The sequence below is a fragment of the Mesoplodon mirus genome, assembly GCF_964341445.2.
Source record: "Mesoplodon mirus genome assembly, chromosome: 5".
Taxonomy (NCBI): Eukaryota; Metazoa; Chordata; class Mammalia; order Artiodactyla; family Ziphiidae; genus Mesoplodon; species Mesoplodon mirus.
The window spans coordinates 130,673,739-130,693,286 of NC_138980.1; the positions used below are offsets into that span (position 1 = coordinate 130,673,739).

A 19,548-nucleotide genomic window follows, 5' to 3' on the forward strand; every position below is an offset into this window, starting at 1 on the left:
CTCCAGCCGAGGAAAGTCACATCAGCCCAGTACTGTTTCACACAGCATATGTACGCCAAAGGGACAGAACTTTCAGGCAAAAGATTTTTATTTAGACAGGTTAGGGCTGGAGGATATGGAGATGCCAGCTGACATACGAAGGCTCAGTAGCTGCAACATGCTTGCTTTAGGCCTTGTAAATAGCTTCATCCTTCACCTCCAGGTTCTGACAGCCCTCTCCGGGCAGTGCTTCAGTGAAACATCAGATGACTTTGTTAGAGTCTGTCAGCTTTACAATATTAAGAGACTTTCTGTAAAGCTGCGTGGAGCAATTCCTAGTAGCCATATGCAACAGATCTTCCTTTTCCCCACATCTGAAGAGACTCGATGTTCAGTCCGTCTCGGTAGAAGATTCTCTTTTATTGCCTGCATCCAAGTTTTGGGCTGGACAGTCCCACCGGCAGCCTGTGATAAGAGACGGTGACCTTGTCTTTTGGATTCCCAGGAATCCAGGCGATGCTGCTGCATGTTTTTTATGACGAATGGTGCTAATGCTTCCAGTACAGGGTCTGAGGTGTCTGAACTGCCACACACCTCAGGCCCTGAACCTGGGCCAAGTGACTGACGTTTAGTATACAGAAAGTAATAAAACCAAGGTTCAACAAAGCTGTGGTCATTTCCAGCTTTCCTAGATATATGAGACGCATACAATACTAACTGGGGTAGGAGGTAGGAAGAAAGAGGAATAACACAAAATGATGACTTTGCGGAAAGTGTTAAAAACATACTGGCAGGAAGGAAATTAAATTGAGTGAACTGCCCTATCACTGAATTCCTTAATGTCTGGCCTGTACTGAAGTAAGCAAATTTCCGCAGTTAACAGAGCTACACTTTTTCATGTAATATTTGTGTTGGGAATCAAAAATCTAGAAGGGAAATTGCCTACTGACTAATTAGTAATTAATTAGGACTAATAAAGGAGTCCTATTACAGAGAACGATTAGCTTGCTTGGCTTTGTAATTTTGCACCATATGATTTTTTTGCATGTCAACTTAGAAAATGAGATGGCTTAGATCATTCACAGAGGGCCCTGGGTCTTGAATTCAATTGCATGATACCTGGTAATGTTTAGAAAGGTCAAGAGCTTTAGAACCAGAAAAATCCACGCTCTAATCCAAGCTCTCTTTACAGGGTATATATTAAGTAAGTCACATAGCCTGTCTGGGCCTATTTGCTCATCAGTAAAATGGGGATGCCACCACCATCTGGTTTGAGGATTGTGTTGGGGCTCAAATAAGATGGCAGATAAAAAGCATCTTGCCCAGTACTAAGGGTGCACATATAGTAGGCAGACAATAAAAAACTTAGCAAACCATTCCCCTCACCCAAAGGAATCTGCAGACAACCATCCTTTCCATAAGAGAGAGTTACATTCAGTAATGTTTTAGAGATGCTATGTATGTGGGTATATGGGAAAAAACTTAATAGTCATTATCTTTTCATGCTAAATTTTTATTTCAATGTTATGCAACTGCATAAGTATAAATATTTGTTCAATATACAACAATTATGACATCCATAGGGAATTCCTTAGAGAAAATAAGACCGCAAACACTTTATTGCACAGATCCTAACAAACTTTAAGCTGGTAAATCTACAGCTGGGAATACTACCGAGGAGCACATCTTACAATCACAGGAGACCGACCAAATAGAACACAGGAGAATTTCTACCAGCTGACTGGAGAGGTTTACAACAACAAACAGGTATTACATGAATGCAACCTTAGGTACTCTGTAGCCATCCAAAATGCAAAAACATATTTGGCAAAAATGATAATACACTATACAAAATATACATTAAAAAATATCATTTGTAAACAAGCAGCTAGTTGTGCTTTAAAGGAAAGTGGACAGTTAAAAAGCAAAGGCTGTAAACCATAAACTACCTCCCCGATAGGCCTGTCTAGATGTCTGGGTGCAGAAGGATCAGGTTATGACAACCACCAAGTGCACGTATGAATTATAAATGTTGAGACCATTCAAGATCTTTCAACATATTTGTTTCTTCTACAATTCACAACATAGTGATGGGGAATGGCTAAAACCTCATGGGAAAATAATTCAGAGCAAGGAGGAGACTTTTTTCTTTTTTTTTTTTTTGCCATTGTCAACTCATTTTACAATGAAGGACAACCAAGCAGTTTAAGTTACGCCTTTGTTTTTGGAGCGGAGTTTACAGCCTCACTGAATGATTTATAATCCACAGGGCTGTAAGATGAAGCTGTGCTTAGGTGAACAATTTTATAGCCTGAAGATACTAAGACATCCCCGAGGGGGGTTGGGTGCTGGATTAGTATTTCTTCTTGGTAATTTTTTTTTTTCTCTTACAAAACAAAAAATCCTGCTACGGATCCCAAGCATCTTATAAATACTTATCTGTGTGTATTTTCTCTTAGTGCCTTAGTACTTATGTCAGCAAGTGCTGTCTTACAATAGAAAACAATCCACCAGGAAGGAAAACTGCAACAAAAAACAAACAAAAAGATCCCCGCAGCACTAAAATGATCGGACAAATTCTACATATTCCATGGTATACAAAATTTAAATAAGGCTTAGCAAAAGTAAAAAGGACAGTCACATTCAAGCACCAAATAGCTCCAACAAGTCTTTTTGTTACAAAAATGCTGCTCTTTATTAATACAGTATTTTTTTTGCATACAAATAAAGAGATCATGTTATGAAATGTATGGAGCTACTTGATGCATCAGAAATGAATGTGAAACCCAGGAACTTGCTAAAAACAGCAAGCTTCATCTACAACATAAGGCCCCAGCTATGTATTAAAATGTATCTGATGTCCTGATTATTCCTTAAAATATATGCTATGATGCCAAAATCCACAACCCCACCCGGTCCCCCGACTTTTCCTCAAAAAAGCAAATTTAAAACCTCTTCCAATGCCTGATGCTTATTACTCAACCTAAGTACTAGCAGATTTGTGTGCGTCCAGCAACTTTCCTTTATGTTCAACAGCAGAGCTGGTGCAGAACTACTACTATAAAATGTGTGCTTCTTAGACTAGTGACTCATAGCATAAAGGCCTGAGTTTAAGAGCATGAAAAGGAAAAGCGAGAGAACAGAAAGGGAAAGCAAAAGAACAGAAATAAGTCGACATGTGTTTATAGCCCCCGCTCTACCTATGATGAGGAGCTGACATACACACCCACAGACAAGGACAACTGGCCTTTCAGACAGCTGGGCCCAGGATCGAAATGGCTGTTAGGATGACCATGAAATGAAAATGGCTAGCTCCATCTGTTGTGGCCATTTCTGATGGAGGAGGATTCCAAATGCAGCGATTCGAGTAGTTCTTTAGATCTGGAAGTATAGGTAGCCAGATACAGTACTATCAAAATCACTCGTTAAAAATACCCATGAAAGCTTACAATCTAGTGTATTTTGGGCTTTCTTTCACCTTCAACTCGACTTAGAATGTTTTAATGTAGAAAAATGTAGCCTTGAAATATTCTTTTCAACCACAGACCAAAACACGTGGGTGGATGTGTATATACACGAATATGGGTGTATCTATACTTTTACATATACCCAGGTTTAACCCTTTTGCTTCATTACTGCATTATGATCAACGGTAGAGCAAAAATCTTATTAAAAAAAAAAGTTGTAGTAAATGATGCCATCAGCAGCAAAGTATCGACTCTATATCCCCCAAACCAAACACATTGCTAGGTATTTACAGAGAAAATCGTTTTCCTCAACAACCGTCAACCTCAACCAAAAAGATTTTTTGTTTTTTTATTTTTATTTTTTTGTACAAACACTATCTGGTAACAGTTTACCGGTTCCAATCGGGAAGGCATTTGGAAGAAGGTCCCTTCTTTTCCTGTTTCTTCTCTCCCCCTTCTTCGGTGAGGCTCCAGGCTCTGCCTGGGGGGGTTCCCACAGTGCTGGTTTCCAAGGTAGTCAAGATGCAGTTACACACGCAGGCTGGGTCCCCCAGTCCCGCCGGGGGCCTGCCCCATCACAAGGCCTTTTTGTGTGGGCTGCCGCGCAAACTCTCTTTCCCCCGCCTCTGTCGCACCCCGGAGTCCTTCTCAGAAGGAAGGGCGATGGGGCGCTCCGTGCTTGGAGCGGGGAACGGCTTGGTCACCTCTCTGCCCACACTCTGCTTCCTAGTCTGAGCTGGCTGGATGGGGGCCGGCTCTTTCCCTTTGGTTTCTGCCGCGGTGGCTGCTCCTGAGAGGGCCCTGTCCCGGTGGCTGGCGCCCTCCCCCACGCCTGGGTTGGGGTGATAGGACTCCAGAGTGATGGCTGAGCTGCGGAAGGACGGCAAGGAGTCGCTCTTTGTCATCTGGGTTCTGCCATCCCCCCCAGGCAGGGGCTTCCGATGGTCCCTGCTGCTGGAGGCTGGGGGCTCAGCCGCGGCCCTGCCGGCCTTGACAGAGAAGGTGTCGCTGCAGGTGGTAGAAGTCTCTGGAACTACTGATCTGGCCTCGGGAAAGCCAGAGGAGTAGCTCAGAGACTTCTCGGGGAGGGCAGCGCAGCGGAAAGAGCTCTGCGCCGTGGCCGAGGGCGACCGTTTCATGCCGCTGGGCTTGCCCGCCTCCGTCAGTGGCTTCTGGGAACTGGGCCCTTTCCCCTTGGCCTCCGGCCAGCCCTTCCCGGCGGCTGCTGCCGGCCTCTCCGTGCCCTTGGGCCCAGCCTCACCTTGTGCCGGGGCAAGGCCGGCCCCCGGCTTCCCGCTGTCCACAGGGGAGTAAAGTGCTTCGGTGCATTTCTTGCCTTCAGACTTCCCGGCGTCAGCGCTGGCAGCCAACGGACTCAGGCTCCTGTCTGTCTGTTTGCACAGAGGGGGATAATCTTTCACAGTGGATGGTTTGGGGGCCTTTGGAGATAGGTTTTGCCTTTCCCCAACAGTGGGAAGTTTCTGGTCCACCGACTCACTGGCCCCTGGGGGTCCTTGCCGTGGTGGATGTGCGGGCTTCTCCAGTGCCTCTGAGGGATGCCCACTGCTGGTGGGTCTCAGCTTGGTGTCTAGAGGACCCCATTCCATGTGTCGGGGGACTGAGGGCCCACTTGCTCTCTGGCCAGTCCCATCGCGGGCTGTGTTCTGGGGACCTAGGAGGGCAGGGAACGCCTCTGACACGCCCTTACCGCTGCCCTTCCCCTCTTTGCCGGGGGGCTGAGCACCAGGCTCTTGGCCCACTGCAGCCTCAACGCTCAGCTTCTGGGAGGAGGGGGGCCGGTCTGGGTGCATAGACTTTGGAGGGTCTGTGTCGGGGCCAGACCTGGGCTTGTGGCTGCTGCTCTCACAGGGCACAGCAGCGGGCTTGGGAGGGCCCTGGAGGCCCAGGCTTGAGCCTGTAGCGCAGGGCTTGCTCCCAGACAGAGAGCCAGCAGGGTAGCTTTGTTGAATGTAATGCTGCTGAGCGGCCAGGCCAGGGAGCTCTTTGGTGGTAGGTAGGGGCTGAGAGCTACTGGTGAGATGATGCTTCTGCAGGGGCTGTTCTTTCCTTTCTGGTTCCTTGGGACCATCTTTCTGCACAGATCGGAAACCGGAGAGCTTTGCACTCTTCTCACTCCCTGTCCCGGGTGGCTCCAGAGACCACCTGGCAGGAGCAGATGCCAGCTTAGATTCCGGGCCACTCCTTCCCTTGCCCAGCTCCCTCTCACAAGGAGCCGCTGCAGAGTGCAAAGAGGGGTCTTCTCTGGCCAGTGGCCTCACCTCATCTCGGCCGTCTTTGGGGTTTGCTTTCCCACAAGGCCCGCATGCTTTCTCCAAGGCCTGGGTCTGGGTGGAGACATCTGGGCGGGTGCTCCCCACAGCTGGGAGGGTTTTGGAGTTGTCACTGGTTTTAGCAGCTTCTAGTGGATACAGCTCCTTGGAGGGATCTCTGCGGATGTCGGCCCTCAAAGCCAACTGCTCACTTCTGGCTGTGGAAGGGCCCCTTTCGGACGACTCCCTCCCGCTTGGCTTCTCCCTCAAGGAGGCACCTTCAGGTGGGAGCGGGCTGCGCAATCTAGACGGGTCAGCACCTTGGAGGTTCTGGCCCAGGAGGGGAAGGAGCTTAACATCGGGGCTGTGGTCTTGGTGCTGGCTGGGGCTGCCCTCTCCCCGCTGGGGATGGCTTTCCACGATGGTCGCCGGGGTCCTGGCTGCGTGGGAAACCTTCCTGTCCAACTTCAGCTCTGGGTCAGGCAGGGGTGCCGCCGGTGAGCCCTGCAGACCCCGGCTGGGTGGTGGGAACCGAGGCTCGAGCAGGTAGGATTTGTTCACCTTGAAGGTGGCAGGGGAGGACTCCCTCTGACCCGCAGTTTCACCCTTCCTCCCCACGCTGCCGGCGGGAGCCTGTGGCACAGGGGGCCCTACGTCACTGCCTGGGCTGGGGCTCTGGGCAGGCTCTGGTGAAGGCAGCTCTGTCTTGGAGGCCTGCGGTCCAGACAGAAGAGCAATGTCCAAAGTGCCCTCAATGGGCTTCAGGCATGACACAGACCGCCCTTCCAGCTTATACTCGGAGGGGCTTTTCCGGACAGGTGACTCCGGAGCAGCCAAGCCCGGCTTCTCCGCTCCGCTGTCCACCCGGCCAGAAAGGGCCTTGAGAGGGACAAAGGAGACGGTGCTGAGCTGAGCCACGTGGCTGCTGATGAATGGCGTGCGGCTCTCGGAGGCCGGCTGGGCCTCCTGCTGACCCCCGGCTGGTCGGCCCGCGTTCCCCGGCAGGCCCTCCTGGGCACCAGGTGTCATCTTGGGCTTGAGCACAGGGCAGGGGCCATCATCTTTGTCTTCAAGGGACATCTTCTTTCGGAGGTAATCGATGTTGGCCAGCTTGCTGTCTAACTTCTCACACCGGGGACCCTCCTTGGCCTGTGGGGCCTTCTCCGTGTACTCACCCTTCCCGGAGATGGGCCTGTGGGTGGCATGACAGAGACCGTCTTGGAGGGTGCTGTGAGCCGAGGCTCGTTTGAGGTCACCGGTGCCCTGGCTGTGGTCCCCGGGAGCTGCCGCCCCCTCCGAGGTGACAGCCTCGCTGGCCCGCACACTGGTCTGGTTGTGGAGAGCATCTTTCAGCAGGCTGCCCGGGGCCTGGGCCTCCTGCGCGGCTGCTTTGTTTTCAAAATGATTTGACCTTTCCGAAGCCTTTGGATAGATTTTCTTCTCTCTTTCTTCTAGCCTAAAAGCAGAGAGGTTTTCCACATCATTGCCAAGTCCATGGGGTTTCTGGCGGGATTCCTGTTTCTCTGGGAGCCCGTCGGGTTTCTTCACCACCACCTTGGCCTTCAGCTTCTCTCGGTCCAGCTCATCCACAGACTCCTGTCGGCCCACTTTCCGGGACACAGGGCGTTTCAGGCAGCCTTGCTCCACGGGCCTGGCCCGGCTGAGGGCAGGCGCGTCGCACACGTTCTCCTCCAGGCTCTGCAAGGTCACCTCCCGCTGGGACTGCTCCCGTGGCACCTCCTCCTGGGTGACCTCCAGGCTGTGCTTGCGGGAACACAGGTGCTTCTTGTCACTGCTGTAGGAGGGAGAGAGCTTCTCCTCCGACTGCACGCGCTTGAGCAGCGGGGACCGCGGGGGCTCTGCGCTCTTGGGCCTCACGATGTGTCTGACGATGGTCGGGGGGGAGTGCATTTTGCTGGGAAAGGCTTGAGAGATCTTGGAGTTGCCAAGTGAATGTCCTAACAGAGGGGACGGTGACCGCTGAGGGGAGGTGGGCTGTGGAGTTGGAGAAGGCGTCCGGGCCAGTGGGGAGAGCGGGATGCTGCCTGCTGACTTACGTCTTCCTGACCGGTATCGCTGCCCGCTGAGTTTGGGGGCCAGGCCGTGGAGAGTGCTGGGCCGGATGTGTCCTGACCCCGCTGGGGAGTTGGGGGCACTAGAGCTTGGGGAGCTGCTCTGGGAGGAGTTAGTACCTGTGGGTGGAAAACAGGATGCTGTGAGCAACGGCCACTTTCCCTTTTCTTTCCATGCTTCCAGACCTAGCTGTTTTAGATAAGGTCAGGTAAAGGTCAGCAAACTGTCTCAGTATCTAAGTCTAGTGAATAAATGCTTCTCAGATAAACCTCCCCACACCATGGGTTAACCCAGTACTTCCTGTCTTTTTTAATGGACCAAACAGCTGTATCTTCTGACCTTCCTATAAATCCTGTTCTCTGTCCATTACATCCTCAACCTTCTTTCCTTAAGCAGGAATAAGCCTCTCTTCCAGGATCTCAGATGGTGACCCCTCATCTCTTGAGAGGCAAGGAGACTCACTCACCGGATGGGAAGTCAGGGGTGGAGCGGTAACTGGGAGTAGGGGATCGGGGAGACAAGCTGTGAGTGGGGGACCCCGGGAGGCTCTCCCCTGATGACAGGGATCTGTTCAAGCAGGAGAAACTTCGGCTGGTGTGAAGTAAAGGAGAAGGCTGCTTGGCTAGTTTTTTGAAAAGGGATCTTCTCCTAGAGTGAAAACAGGAGAAAACGGATCAGATTCTACATTCAAAACCACTCCTCCTCCCCATAGCACCAGTGCATTCAGTACACGCCTCTGCCAGAGACGGTGATGGGATGGTGGCAGATCCTTTTAAAGAGAAGGATCCCACTTTTATATTCACAACTTTTTTATGACTTAGAAAGGAAGAGGTTTTGATACTACACAATGGAAGCTCTCTTCTCTTAATTTCAAGCACTTTAAGAAGAGCTGTGAAAATAGGAAAAATATATAATAAATATACATTCATTTATTTATAGGTCAGGTTTTTGAGGACATGGTTTTTTGCCTGAAAGCTTCTGAGTACACAGCCCCAAACACACTGACATAAGTTAATTAATTAAGAGGTAATACAAAGTAAATCCCTGGAAGAAAAGTCATCATCTTGGATATAGAATTCTTTGATGGTGATACACTGGGTAGAGGCTTTATCTCTGAGGGGCTGTTTGCTGTGCTTATTCCATTGTGAGCTCTTGAATATTCCTAATGACTGTGCATGCTGGACATTTACATAGAAAAACCGAGCAAGGTGAAATGAAGCTTATCATATCAGCAGGGCAGGAGACACTATGCTGCAGCACAAGCAAATGTGTAGTTAGTGTCCAACGAGCACATCTGAAAGCTAAAAGCACAGCTTCAGGTGGCTTCGAAGTGCAGGTGGCTGTACAGAGTTCCTTCATCCCAGGTAGTTTACACTCTGCTACCCACTGAAGCAAGTGTGTTCTATATGACCTAAACCACAATTAAAATATAAAGCTCACATTAAAAAAAAAAGGAGAATCTCAAAATGTGTATGTGTGTGTGTGTGTGTGTGTGTAATTTTAATCACAGTAATACATGTACTTGGGTTAAAAAGTGAAATAGTTTGTAATGAAAAATAGCAACTCCCTGCTCTGCCTTTTTCCCAATCCCCAGAGAAACCACTTTCTAGTCTTTTAGCTGTTTCTTCTCCTATTTGTCTGCATATTGCTATGAAATGTGCTTATGCTGTTTTTTTAGTTTTTCGATTTCAGAAATTATCTGTTGATTTCCTACCACAAAAAATGAGAATTAAGCTCGTATACAACCACTTCCACCTTCTAACTGAAAACACTTCCCTGTTTCTATGCCTCCTAGTAGAGCTAAATTTTTTTGGTTAGAAACAAAAGGCTGGTGTTTTCTTTATTTTACATGATAAATACTGTTCACAGCTTGGCCATAATTCATTTTCCTTCCTTGTATAACTCTATCTTTCCTGGAGTCAATAATCATTCCTTTTTCATTTGCTTATTTTTCTTTTCTATCATCAAAAACCCTCATAATGTTATCCAACACACCAAATCCAAGTGGGCAAAGTAGGGCTGCTGTGGCATCGTGCAGGGAGCACATCTAGACAACTGCCTGGCAAGAAATATCCTCACCAGAAACACACACACATACACACACACCTTGCCAGTGCCTGCATGGGGCACAAAATGATACTCACGGTGCCTCTCACAGTGCAAACGTGTAGCCAAGTTAGGCTTTCAGTCAGTAAAACAAAGCCTTTTTATTTCTAGCTTATTTGGATGCTTTAAAGATCTAGTTATCTTCAAATATCTGGCATTAAAAAATAGCAACTGGAGCTTCCCTGGTGGCGCAGTGGTTGAGAGTCTGCCTGCCGATGCAGGGGACACGGGTTCGTGCCCCGGTCCGGAGATATCCCACGTGCTGCAGAGCGGCTGGGCCCGTGAGCCATGGCCGCTGAGCCTGCGCGTCCAGAGCCTGTGCTCCGCAACGGGAGAGGCTGCAACAGTGAGAGGCCCGCGTACCGCAAAAAAAAAAAAAACAAAAAAAAACAACTGTTTGTTTTTAGATAATGTAAAGGACGTTATTAAATACAGATATAATGCTAAAAACTGACTGAAGTTTCAGTTCCTCAAATCCAACTCAACTGAAATGAAGTCTAGAGGCTTAAGAAAAGGCAAAGGGCTTTTCATGGTTCTCACACATGAGAAGAAGCAATATAAATTCTTCTACAGTGTAACTACCTAAGTCTTTTCACTATGAAAAAGAATGCTGTTACGAAGGAATATAAACTCTAATGTATAAATACATGTGAACCACGGGGCAACATTTCTCACAGAGAAATGGATCCTTCTCATATGCAAGCATTTAAATTAAGCAAGGAGTAAATGTCCCTCAGTGTGGGAATGCACCAAACCCATGAAGAGGATGGCTCTAACTCACCTTTCCAGAGTTTCCTTCTTCTTGGATTTCTTGCTCCGCCTTACCATCCGGCTCTTATAGCTGTTTCTCCTGGCTGGCCCCGTCTTGATTGATGTGTTCTCAAATGGGGTGGTCGTGATCGACACCTTATTTCCACTCTATAAAAAAATGACGTGGTATTAAAGCAAAATGCTGTGATGAAACAAGACCAGAACAGAGATAGGAGAGCCTAAGACAAAGAAAGATCCATAAGGACGGACATACAAAAGGCTTCCATGTGTCAATGACCCTCCAAGCAGTGAAGTCCTGACAAACTCGGTGGAAAAAAAATGTGAGGTTTCCTTAAGAGGGTGGGATCTGGAACTCCACAGAGCTGAGTTCAAATCTGTGCCTGTGACCTGAGCACTTGCTTTCCATCTAACAGAAGAGTCATACCTATCTCATAGGGCTCCTCTGAAGATCAAGGAGATAGAGTCTGAAAAGCCTTTAGCACTGAGGGTGACACATGGAAAGGACTCTATAAATCACAGTTATCCTCATCCATATGTATTAAGTATAAAGATGCCCAGGGGCTCTCTAGAAATCATAAAAAAACATCATAAAGCAGCAAAACTGAATGAGACTTCTATTTTAAATTATTTTTAAAGGTTCCTTTTCTACCACCAGAAAACCTGTCAGCAGGCAGAGCTGGAAAGTTCATGCCAGCAGGTATGAAACAGCCTCTGTTTTGCCAGGTCAGTCATGGTGAGGTCATTCCTGGTGGGTTTCTGTGCCCTTCCACTTGAACCTGGGACAGGGGCTGGCTGGGCAGGCCCTGGGGATGGATTTGAGAGCAGAGTCAGAGGGCAGGCTGAGGTGTGCCCTGGGCAAGTGGGCAGGACCCTCCCCCTTCACTCCCATATCAATGACCTCTTCTTGAATTTCTTAATAACCAGGAGGGAAACATGTCCTTTCGGAGTCACAGATGGCCCGGATTACCTTAAGAAGACAAGAAGCATACGGAGAAGGGCCTTTTAAAAGGCCTATGCCTGGAAGATGCCTAGCAGCTCAGCTCTAAGTGGTATTAAGAGATGGGGAGTTGAGTATGATGGGGGCTGGGGACTGGAAAAACAGAGATTGCTTTAATATCAACATCCACCTTCCCTCCCAACTTGGGAAGTAATACGTGCCATTATAAGAAGAAAAGAGTAAAGCATATATATATTAAAAAAATCACTGAGGAGCTTACCACCCAGCTAACATTGGTAACATTTCTGTATATTTCCTGCTGGTCTCTTATCAGGCATATAGAAAGTATGTATATATATAGACACACTTTATAAATAATTTAAATCTTAATGAAATTAATCTCATATTTCGTTTTCTGTTTTTTGTTCACTTCACATTTCCTAACTTTGAAAAACTTGCCCTTTGTCATTGAATATTCCTTAAGAACATGATTTTTACTGGCTATTTAAAAATATTCCATGAGATGGGTGACTCACAATTTAACTATTTCCCTACAGCTATTGTTTTCTATCTTGAAATTCTTGTAAGGGTTGAAATAAACACCTTTATCTCTAAATCGCTGTCTGAGCCTCTGACATTTCTCTTAGATTACCTAATTAGACCCAATACACATAGCAAAGGGTCTAGGTGGACTTTTTAGCGACTCTTGGTGCCTGGTGATACACTAATTTCCAGAAGGGTTATGTCACCTCATGCTTTTGCCAGCAGCGCACGAGCAGTAGCCATAGAACAGGCTTGTCAGAACTGAATATTAACATTAAACAGATTACTGATTTTACAGGAAAAAGTTATAACAAGTTTTAATCTTTGTTCTTTGGCTATTAACAAAGCTGGACTTTGACTCATTTATTTTCGATCATTTCTATTTCTTTAGAGAACGATTTGTTCATGTCTTACATCCAATTTTGTATCAGAGAGTCTTAGTATTATTGATTTTAGAGTTCTTTATATATTTAAGAACATATAATCCCATACTTAATGTCATAATTGTAAAATAGTATTTTAGGGAAATGAGATTTGAACTTGAACAAGAGAAAAAATTTGTCTTCATCCTGAAAGAATAAAGTACCTGTTTTATACGCAAATGCCAAAACTTTAAAAATAAACCTTAACCTGATAGTAGAGACTGACACTCAATTTATTCTTTAAACTGAAAATTCAGTTTTTAAGCATGAAAGGCCTACCATTGAAGGTTGTTTGGTGTGGGATTTTCTCTTTACAAATTGAGTGAGGCCAGGCTAACTGAGTGAGGCCAGGCTAAAGTTTTAGTTTTTCCTGCGTGTCTTAGGGGAAGGAAAGGAGTAACAAACATGATGGGAGTTCATCTTTCATTGAAGTTCCTCCCGTCCTTTTCTACATCATATACAGAGTGGACACAGAGCCACAATGATCACCGGGGCTGCTAGAGCCCATGAGCCATCTAAGCTGGAATCCACTTCCACCCCTTCTAACACAATTCAGCACTGACTTTTATATCTTTACCTGTAAGAGACTCACAATGCCACTGAGCATTTTAAAAGCACACTGTGAATATTAAAGCATTTTCCACATATATTCTCTTACTTTATTTTCACAACCAAGTCATGAGGGTTTTTTTTATTTAAACCCTATGAGGTAGGAAGGGATTATTATTCTTTGACTAGAGGTAAGGAAAACAGATTCAGAGACACTGAGATTCTTTTTTCCCAAGGTCACAGAGCCCAGTGGGAGAGCCCAAACCTGGCTCTCCCGCCCCTCACCCCACACTGCCCACTCCTCATGGGCAGGGCATGCCCTGATCCCTTCCACCTCTTGCTCCCAGCAGAGTGCACAGCTTGTACTTAATGAGTGGTGGTGAGGGAACGAGGCACTGGATCCACATAAGGAATGATCAATGTATCAGACTGTCAAGAAGAAATTTTAAAAATATAAAAATATCATCAACATTATATGAAAAAAATATAATATACTGGGGCTTCCCTGGTGGCGCAGTGGTTGAGAGTCCGCCTGCCGATGCAGGGGACATGGGTTCGTGTCCCGGTCCGGGAAGATCCCACATGCCGCGGAGCGGCTGGGCCCGTGAGCCATGGCCACTGAGCCTGCGTGTCCGGAGCCTGTGCTCCGCAACAGGAGAGGCCACAACAGTGAGAGGCCCGTGTACCACACACACACACACACAAATATATATATATATATATATATATATATATATATATATATACTGAACATTCCTCACCAGAAAAGTTATGACCAGGGTTTGCTGAATCAGAGCACGTCATTAAGTTCTGTACTAAAGTCCCTTTCCACTATAAAAGCAAACCCAGTTTTCTTTTTTTGTTTCTACATATGGCTGTTCCAGATGACAGTTCACTTGACTTATGGAAATACACAAAAAGATAACTTCCCCAAGGGGAAATACAGACACAAAAAATGCAGAGTGCAAACATTTGGTTGGAAACGTTAATGATTACAACAATGGTAAGTAAATGACTGAAAAATATTATAATTTTATGGAGAATAGGTGAGAATTGTGAAGACTGCCATCTGGTGGATCCATCGGCTATAGCAAGTGCTGCCAGAACTCGGCACACTGTATTTTACTGGGTCCGCTGACCACAACAAATTCTTTTGAAAGAAGCAGTCTCTTATCAGGGAAATTCTGCAGCACTGTTTTAAAAAATAACAACGAAATGGGGCCAGAAGACTGTTAAATGTTCTATTAGTTAAGTTTTACTTTAAACTACTTGTGTGATTAGTCCACTGTGGGAGGGAAATTATTTTAAGCTGGCTGAACTGAATACAAAAGCAGAAGTCAGGCTATTCAGTCTCTTCTCTCAGTCTGACTCCACATTAGTTTATCAGTTGGCCTTGGGTACTTCACTGAGCTAGACTGTTTTTACATTTCTTTCTCTGCAAGACGCACATGGGGAACAGCACTCTTCCTGCATACGTGTGTGCTTGCCCTGACTCAACCCTCCATGATCCAGCCCCAGCCACCTTGCACACTTCATCCCAGATGCTATGAACTCAGGCTCCAGCCACACTGGTTTACTCATGCACCTCAAGCACTCGGAGCTTCCTGTCCTTGTGTTTTTAAGCATCTTCTTTATTTTGCCTAGACCGTCCTGCACTCCCTTCCCATACACTAAATGTCCACCCATCCTTCACAGCCCTGCACAGAGAACCCCTAACTCTTCACCCCTGCCCACCCTGGTGGAAAGCTCTCTCTCCGTTAGAACCTGGGCCATATTTACAGCTTGTTCCTTTTGTCTGACACTCTGATTATAGCCTAGTATTGCCACTGTTTCCCCTGTGAACGTTGGACTGTATTAAGTTACTGGCAATCAGAAGACTTCACGTACAGAGCACAGTGGCGTGCTGGTTGAAAGCACAGGCTCTGGAGCTGCATTGCCGAGATGCAAATCCTCTTCTGCTCTTTCCTAGCAGATAACCTTGGCTGCTTTGTTAACTTCTCCCTGCTTTAATTTCTTTATCTGTAAAATGGGGACATTTATATTTATAGCACCTATGCACAAGGTATGAGGATTACCTGAGTTTATTCATGTAAAGGCTCTCGATTACCTATTATTCATAGGTGTCATTTGCTGTGTGACTCTTCGGTACCTCGCACACTTCACATTTTGGGGGCCCAGCTAATATGTGAAGACGGTAATAACGATGCTATTTGATGGTCCCCATTTTAGTTTCCAGAGGTTCTCCAGAGTTCAGGGAAAGGAAATTTTGAGGCAGAGGCTGGTGATATTTTAGGGCTTCTCTTACGATTGGGGATTTAAACTAATGCTGTACTAAAAAAGCAACCTGGTTGAATAGAGAGTTTTCTGGATTAGGGAGGCTACACTGTGCAGGTAATTATGGGAGCAGGGGATATGACTGGGTCCATGTGGCCTCCACCCCTCACTGCAGTGGCTGGAGAGAGATTTCAGTGCTTTGACAAAGTTCTTTTTTAACAAGCTACTTGCAAGCTGGATGGAGGTGATTAACTCCTTGGGGCAGGAGAGGTTTAAGGCGACGCTGAAGGAGCACATTTACAGGGATTCACAGAGCTGTGGGGAACTGAACCGGATGACCGTGACTTTCTAGTTCCTTGTGCATGTAAGTTAGTGCTTCCATAGCAGGCTCGTTTTGAAGTTGTGAGGGTAAGTGTGACCAAAGCCGCAGCCATGAAACACGCAATACGCTTATTAGGTTCACAATCCGAAAGATAAATAAGTATTGCACATGTATCTCTAAATATACATACAGCCCTATGTAATGGCTCTTCCACCTTTTTCTAAGGATGCCATGAGATTTTGTGAAGTAGTTTGCAAGTATAAAACATCGTGTAAAAAGCATCTGGAATACCAAAATACAGCTACTACCCTGATGGTCCACCAATGACAAAGCCATCAGGGAGCCCAATAGTATAGTATGCATTTGTGAGAAAGTTGAGTAGAGTTAGGGGAACCACCTGTAGGTATGGAGGATAGCAAAGCCCAGCCTCAACTCCAATGGGGACTGAGGTCAAGACCAAAGTTTCATTAATGCTGTGAACTGATCAACAGCAATAACTTTCCTACAATCTGCCACTTCACAATGGACCTTTGAATATGCATGCTATTACTCTTCCTGGAACCTAGGCCAGACACTGAATCATTTGAAGAATACACTTGTGTTGGCTGGGGGATGAGAGAAGGAAGAAGAAAAGTCATTTAACTGTACTTACTTTTCAAAGGCTTTGTACACCCACCTACCTGCACTACCTTCCAAATCCTAATTTTCTTTCAAGTTCCAGTTCAGTGTCACTTCTCTGTGATGACTCTCCTCATTCACAGAATCTCCTCTCCAAAAGTATGGGACTCCTCCCCCTGCTATGGCCCTGGCTAATCAAGCTGAACTTTATCTACCTGCATACCTCTTCTATATCTCCCATAGTCCTCGAGGGCAAGGACCATACCTGAATTCCTATGTTGCCAACATCTACCATGGCACCTGCCTCAGAGCGAGTGCTCTAGAAACAGTCTGAATGTCCCTTGTTTAAATAACACATATGTGTTTATGTTGTGCCTCTCAATAGGCTGCAGGTTATCTGAGGTCATGGCTCACGCCTCTCTGATAGCCCCTTAGAGCCCAACCCTCCCAGTGCTCACAACAGCAAGGGTCATCCGTAAACATCTGTGGACTTGTAAAATAATCCTACAATTAAAGACTGTATTTTCGATCACAGAGAGTCGTCTTTCCTTGAAAAAACTTAAAATCAAACTCAAATTTATCTTTGTTTTAACCAGATCCATAGTTGGAGCTATAACTTTATATTCTGTAGTCAGCAGGTGGCTGAGCAAATAACCCAAAAGAAAGCAGAGGATCAGTATAGACTGTCTCTCTCTATCACACTCATGCGTCTTGTGATCTTCGTACTCCATGGGCTTGAATCAGCTTACATTCCAAGTAGAAATTGATCTACATTCAAATTCATTTGTACGTTTGAATGGGAAAAGGCCTACTAATGATCACTAGAATCCCTTCTTCCATTACCACCTATTTCTATCATTTATAGTGTACGTTATATATTCACAGTTCTACCTTTCAAAAGGAAACCCAACTCTCAGACTCAACCTTCAGATCTGACCTCACAGTTTAATACTACTGTGTCTTCTGCTATATAGAATAAAATTTACTGAAGAAAATCGCCTTTAGGATGGACGATTTCCAAACAGATTTTACTATGTGTGGTACATAAACAAAGAGAACTCTATTTGTAATTTAGGATAAGAAGCAAAATTAAATTAAGACGTGATTGTGCAGATATATGAACGTGTATTTCATGATATAAAACCAAAAAATTCATGTTATTTTTGCCTTTACATTAAACAGACTACCGCATATTCTCTCAGCAACGAGACTGAGTGTATGGATGTGCCATATAGAAGAACTCTAGACCTTGAGTAAAGAACTCTTGGTACTAGTTCTTTCTGGCTACCTCCTTCATCTGGATGGCCATGACATCAAAAAGATAGTACCTTTAGCAGGAGCTCTATAACTTCTGTGTGGACAAGTCCATGCACTGGTTCTCCATTGACGTGTGTGATCAGATCCCCAGCCTTCAGTCCTGCCTGACAAGCTGGACTTCCTTCTTCTACATTCTAAAGTCCAAGAGGAGAGCATATATTAGTAAGCAAACAAATGACAACCCTGACACCTACTGTTTCTTGTGGCTCAGTGTTCTGAGTTAATCAGCAAATGATCCTGAGCTCCTAAGAGGAAACCAGGAAGACATGGTTTGCTATTCTTTTTCTGTCATCATCCTAAAATAGGGTAATTCCTATGGTTCCTTAAACAATTTCAGGTGATCTGAGAAAGTACTTAAAAAAAAGGATGGCCAGGGAAAAAAACTAAGAAAAGAAGAATGAAAGAAGGATAAAAACAGGACTATCTTTGACTATTTCTACCAGCTTGGTATGCAGGGTGGATAATCAGATATGAAGACTAACAGAATTATGAGAAAGAATTAACTTTTGCTAAATTCAATCCCACCACAGAGATAAAGGGCAAGAGTATGAAACAGGTCCCAAATGCCAGCTTAACAGAAAAATCATTTGCTGTTAACTACGCCTCAGCTGACATATTTATTCTCCAGTTTGGCTGGGAACAAAAACTAACCAGAAAGAGAGAGTGTCGGTCTTACCCAAACGATATGATGCACTGTGTAAATGTCGCTGTCTCCCACATACACCCGGATGGCTCGGATGGTGAAACCATAGTTCTTCCCTGAACTGTGGATCACAACGGGCTGGTGTGGACTGGCAGAAGCTCCTGAGGAGTCTCGGCTGGGAGAGGAATCCCTTGAGGAAGAAGGGTCCGAGGACAGAGAATGGGGAGACATTGGACTTCCCAGTGGAGAAACAGCAAACATATCTGCAACAAAGAAGCCAGTCATCACAGCTCATCCTGGTCCCACAAACTGGTCTCAGGTAGCCCTCACTAGGTAGCCCTGCTGGGATTGGGAGCACAGTCACAAAACAAATCCATTCCTTTCTAATAAAGAAGAAATAATATAAAAATATTTATACTGGTAACTAGCATGGTAACAGGTAACTTGACAGAAGCCTGTCAAGAAAATTTCAGAAGTGTCTCTTTTTAAACTAACTTTTAAACTCACATTCTGAAGTTACAACTTCTTAGTTCTCTACACAAATTAAAAAACACACAAAACTTCACTTCTATCTGACCGTGATCTTTTAATACACTTTCTTTTAATTAAAGAAACAGGAACTTCCCTGGTGGTGCAATGGTTAAGAATCTGCCTGCCAATGCAGGGGACAAGGGTTTGATCCCTGGTTCGGGAAGATCTCACATGCCGCGGAGCAACTAAGCCCATGCGCCACAACTACTGAGCCCGCATGCTGCAACTACTGAAGCCCACATGCCTAGAAGCTCGTGCTCCGTAATGAGAAAAGCCACTGCAATGAGAAGCCCATGCACCACAATTAAGAGTAGCCCCTACTCACTGCAACTAGAGAAGGCTCGCATGCAGCAGTGAAGACCCAACGCAGCCCCCAAAATAAATACATAAATAAGTAAATAAACAAACCATAGGTGCACAAATTTCAGGCATACCCTCACACAGGGAAGGCTGTATGGACTACAGTAAAAGACACTCAGGCTCCAAATCTTGCCCTAAATAACTTTAACATGGTTCTTTTAGAAAAAACCTGGCCTGGAAAGCAATTCATCAATTTACCTCTGCTTTTTTGTAATATTACTGAACTAGTACTGATTAAACAATTTTGATCAAGAAAACATTGTAATGTTAACTTCTCTATAAAAGAATCATTCCTTATTACTACAATTAGAACTGATTCTCTTCATGTATTACCTGTAATTCTAGCAAGGTTTCTGAGAGGATAAT

At 45.5% G+C, this 19,548-nt stretch overlaps 1 protein-coding gene across 8 annotated transcripts in view; it reads right to left on the minus strand.

Annotated features, from left to right (window-relative positions):
* Window positions 1–1,471: 1,471 nt before the first annotated feature.
* Window positions 1,472–19,548, minus strand: part of MAST4 (microtubule associated serine/threonine kinase family member 4) — a gene marked incomplete at its 5' end in the record, with an annotated part of 585,767 nt that continues 567,690 nt past the window's right edge. For all 8 annotated transcript variants that reach the window (XM_082620666.1, XM_082620667.1, XM_082620672.1 and 5 more), the window contains 5 exons: window positions 1,472–7,908; window positions 8,256–8,437; window positions 10,677–10,813; window positions 17,660–17,782; window positions 18,325–18,554. In XM_082620666.1, the coding sequence (XP_082476792.1) occupies window positions 4,022–7,908; window positions 8,256–8,437; window positions 10,677–10,813; window positions 17,660–17,782; window positions 18,325–18,554 (4,559 nt within the window). In that variant the 3' untranslated portion in view covers window positions 1,472–4,021. The remainder of the gene's footprint in view (window positions 7,909–8,255; window positions 8,438–10,676; window positions 10,814–17,659; window positions 17,783–18,324; window positions 18,555–19,548) is intronic.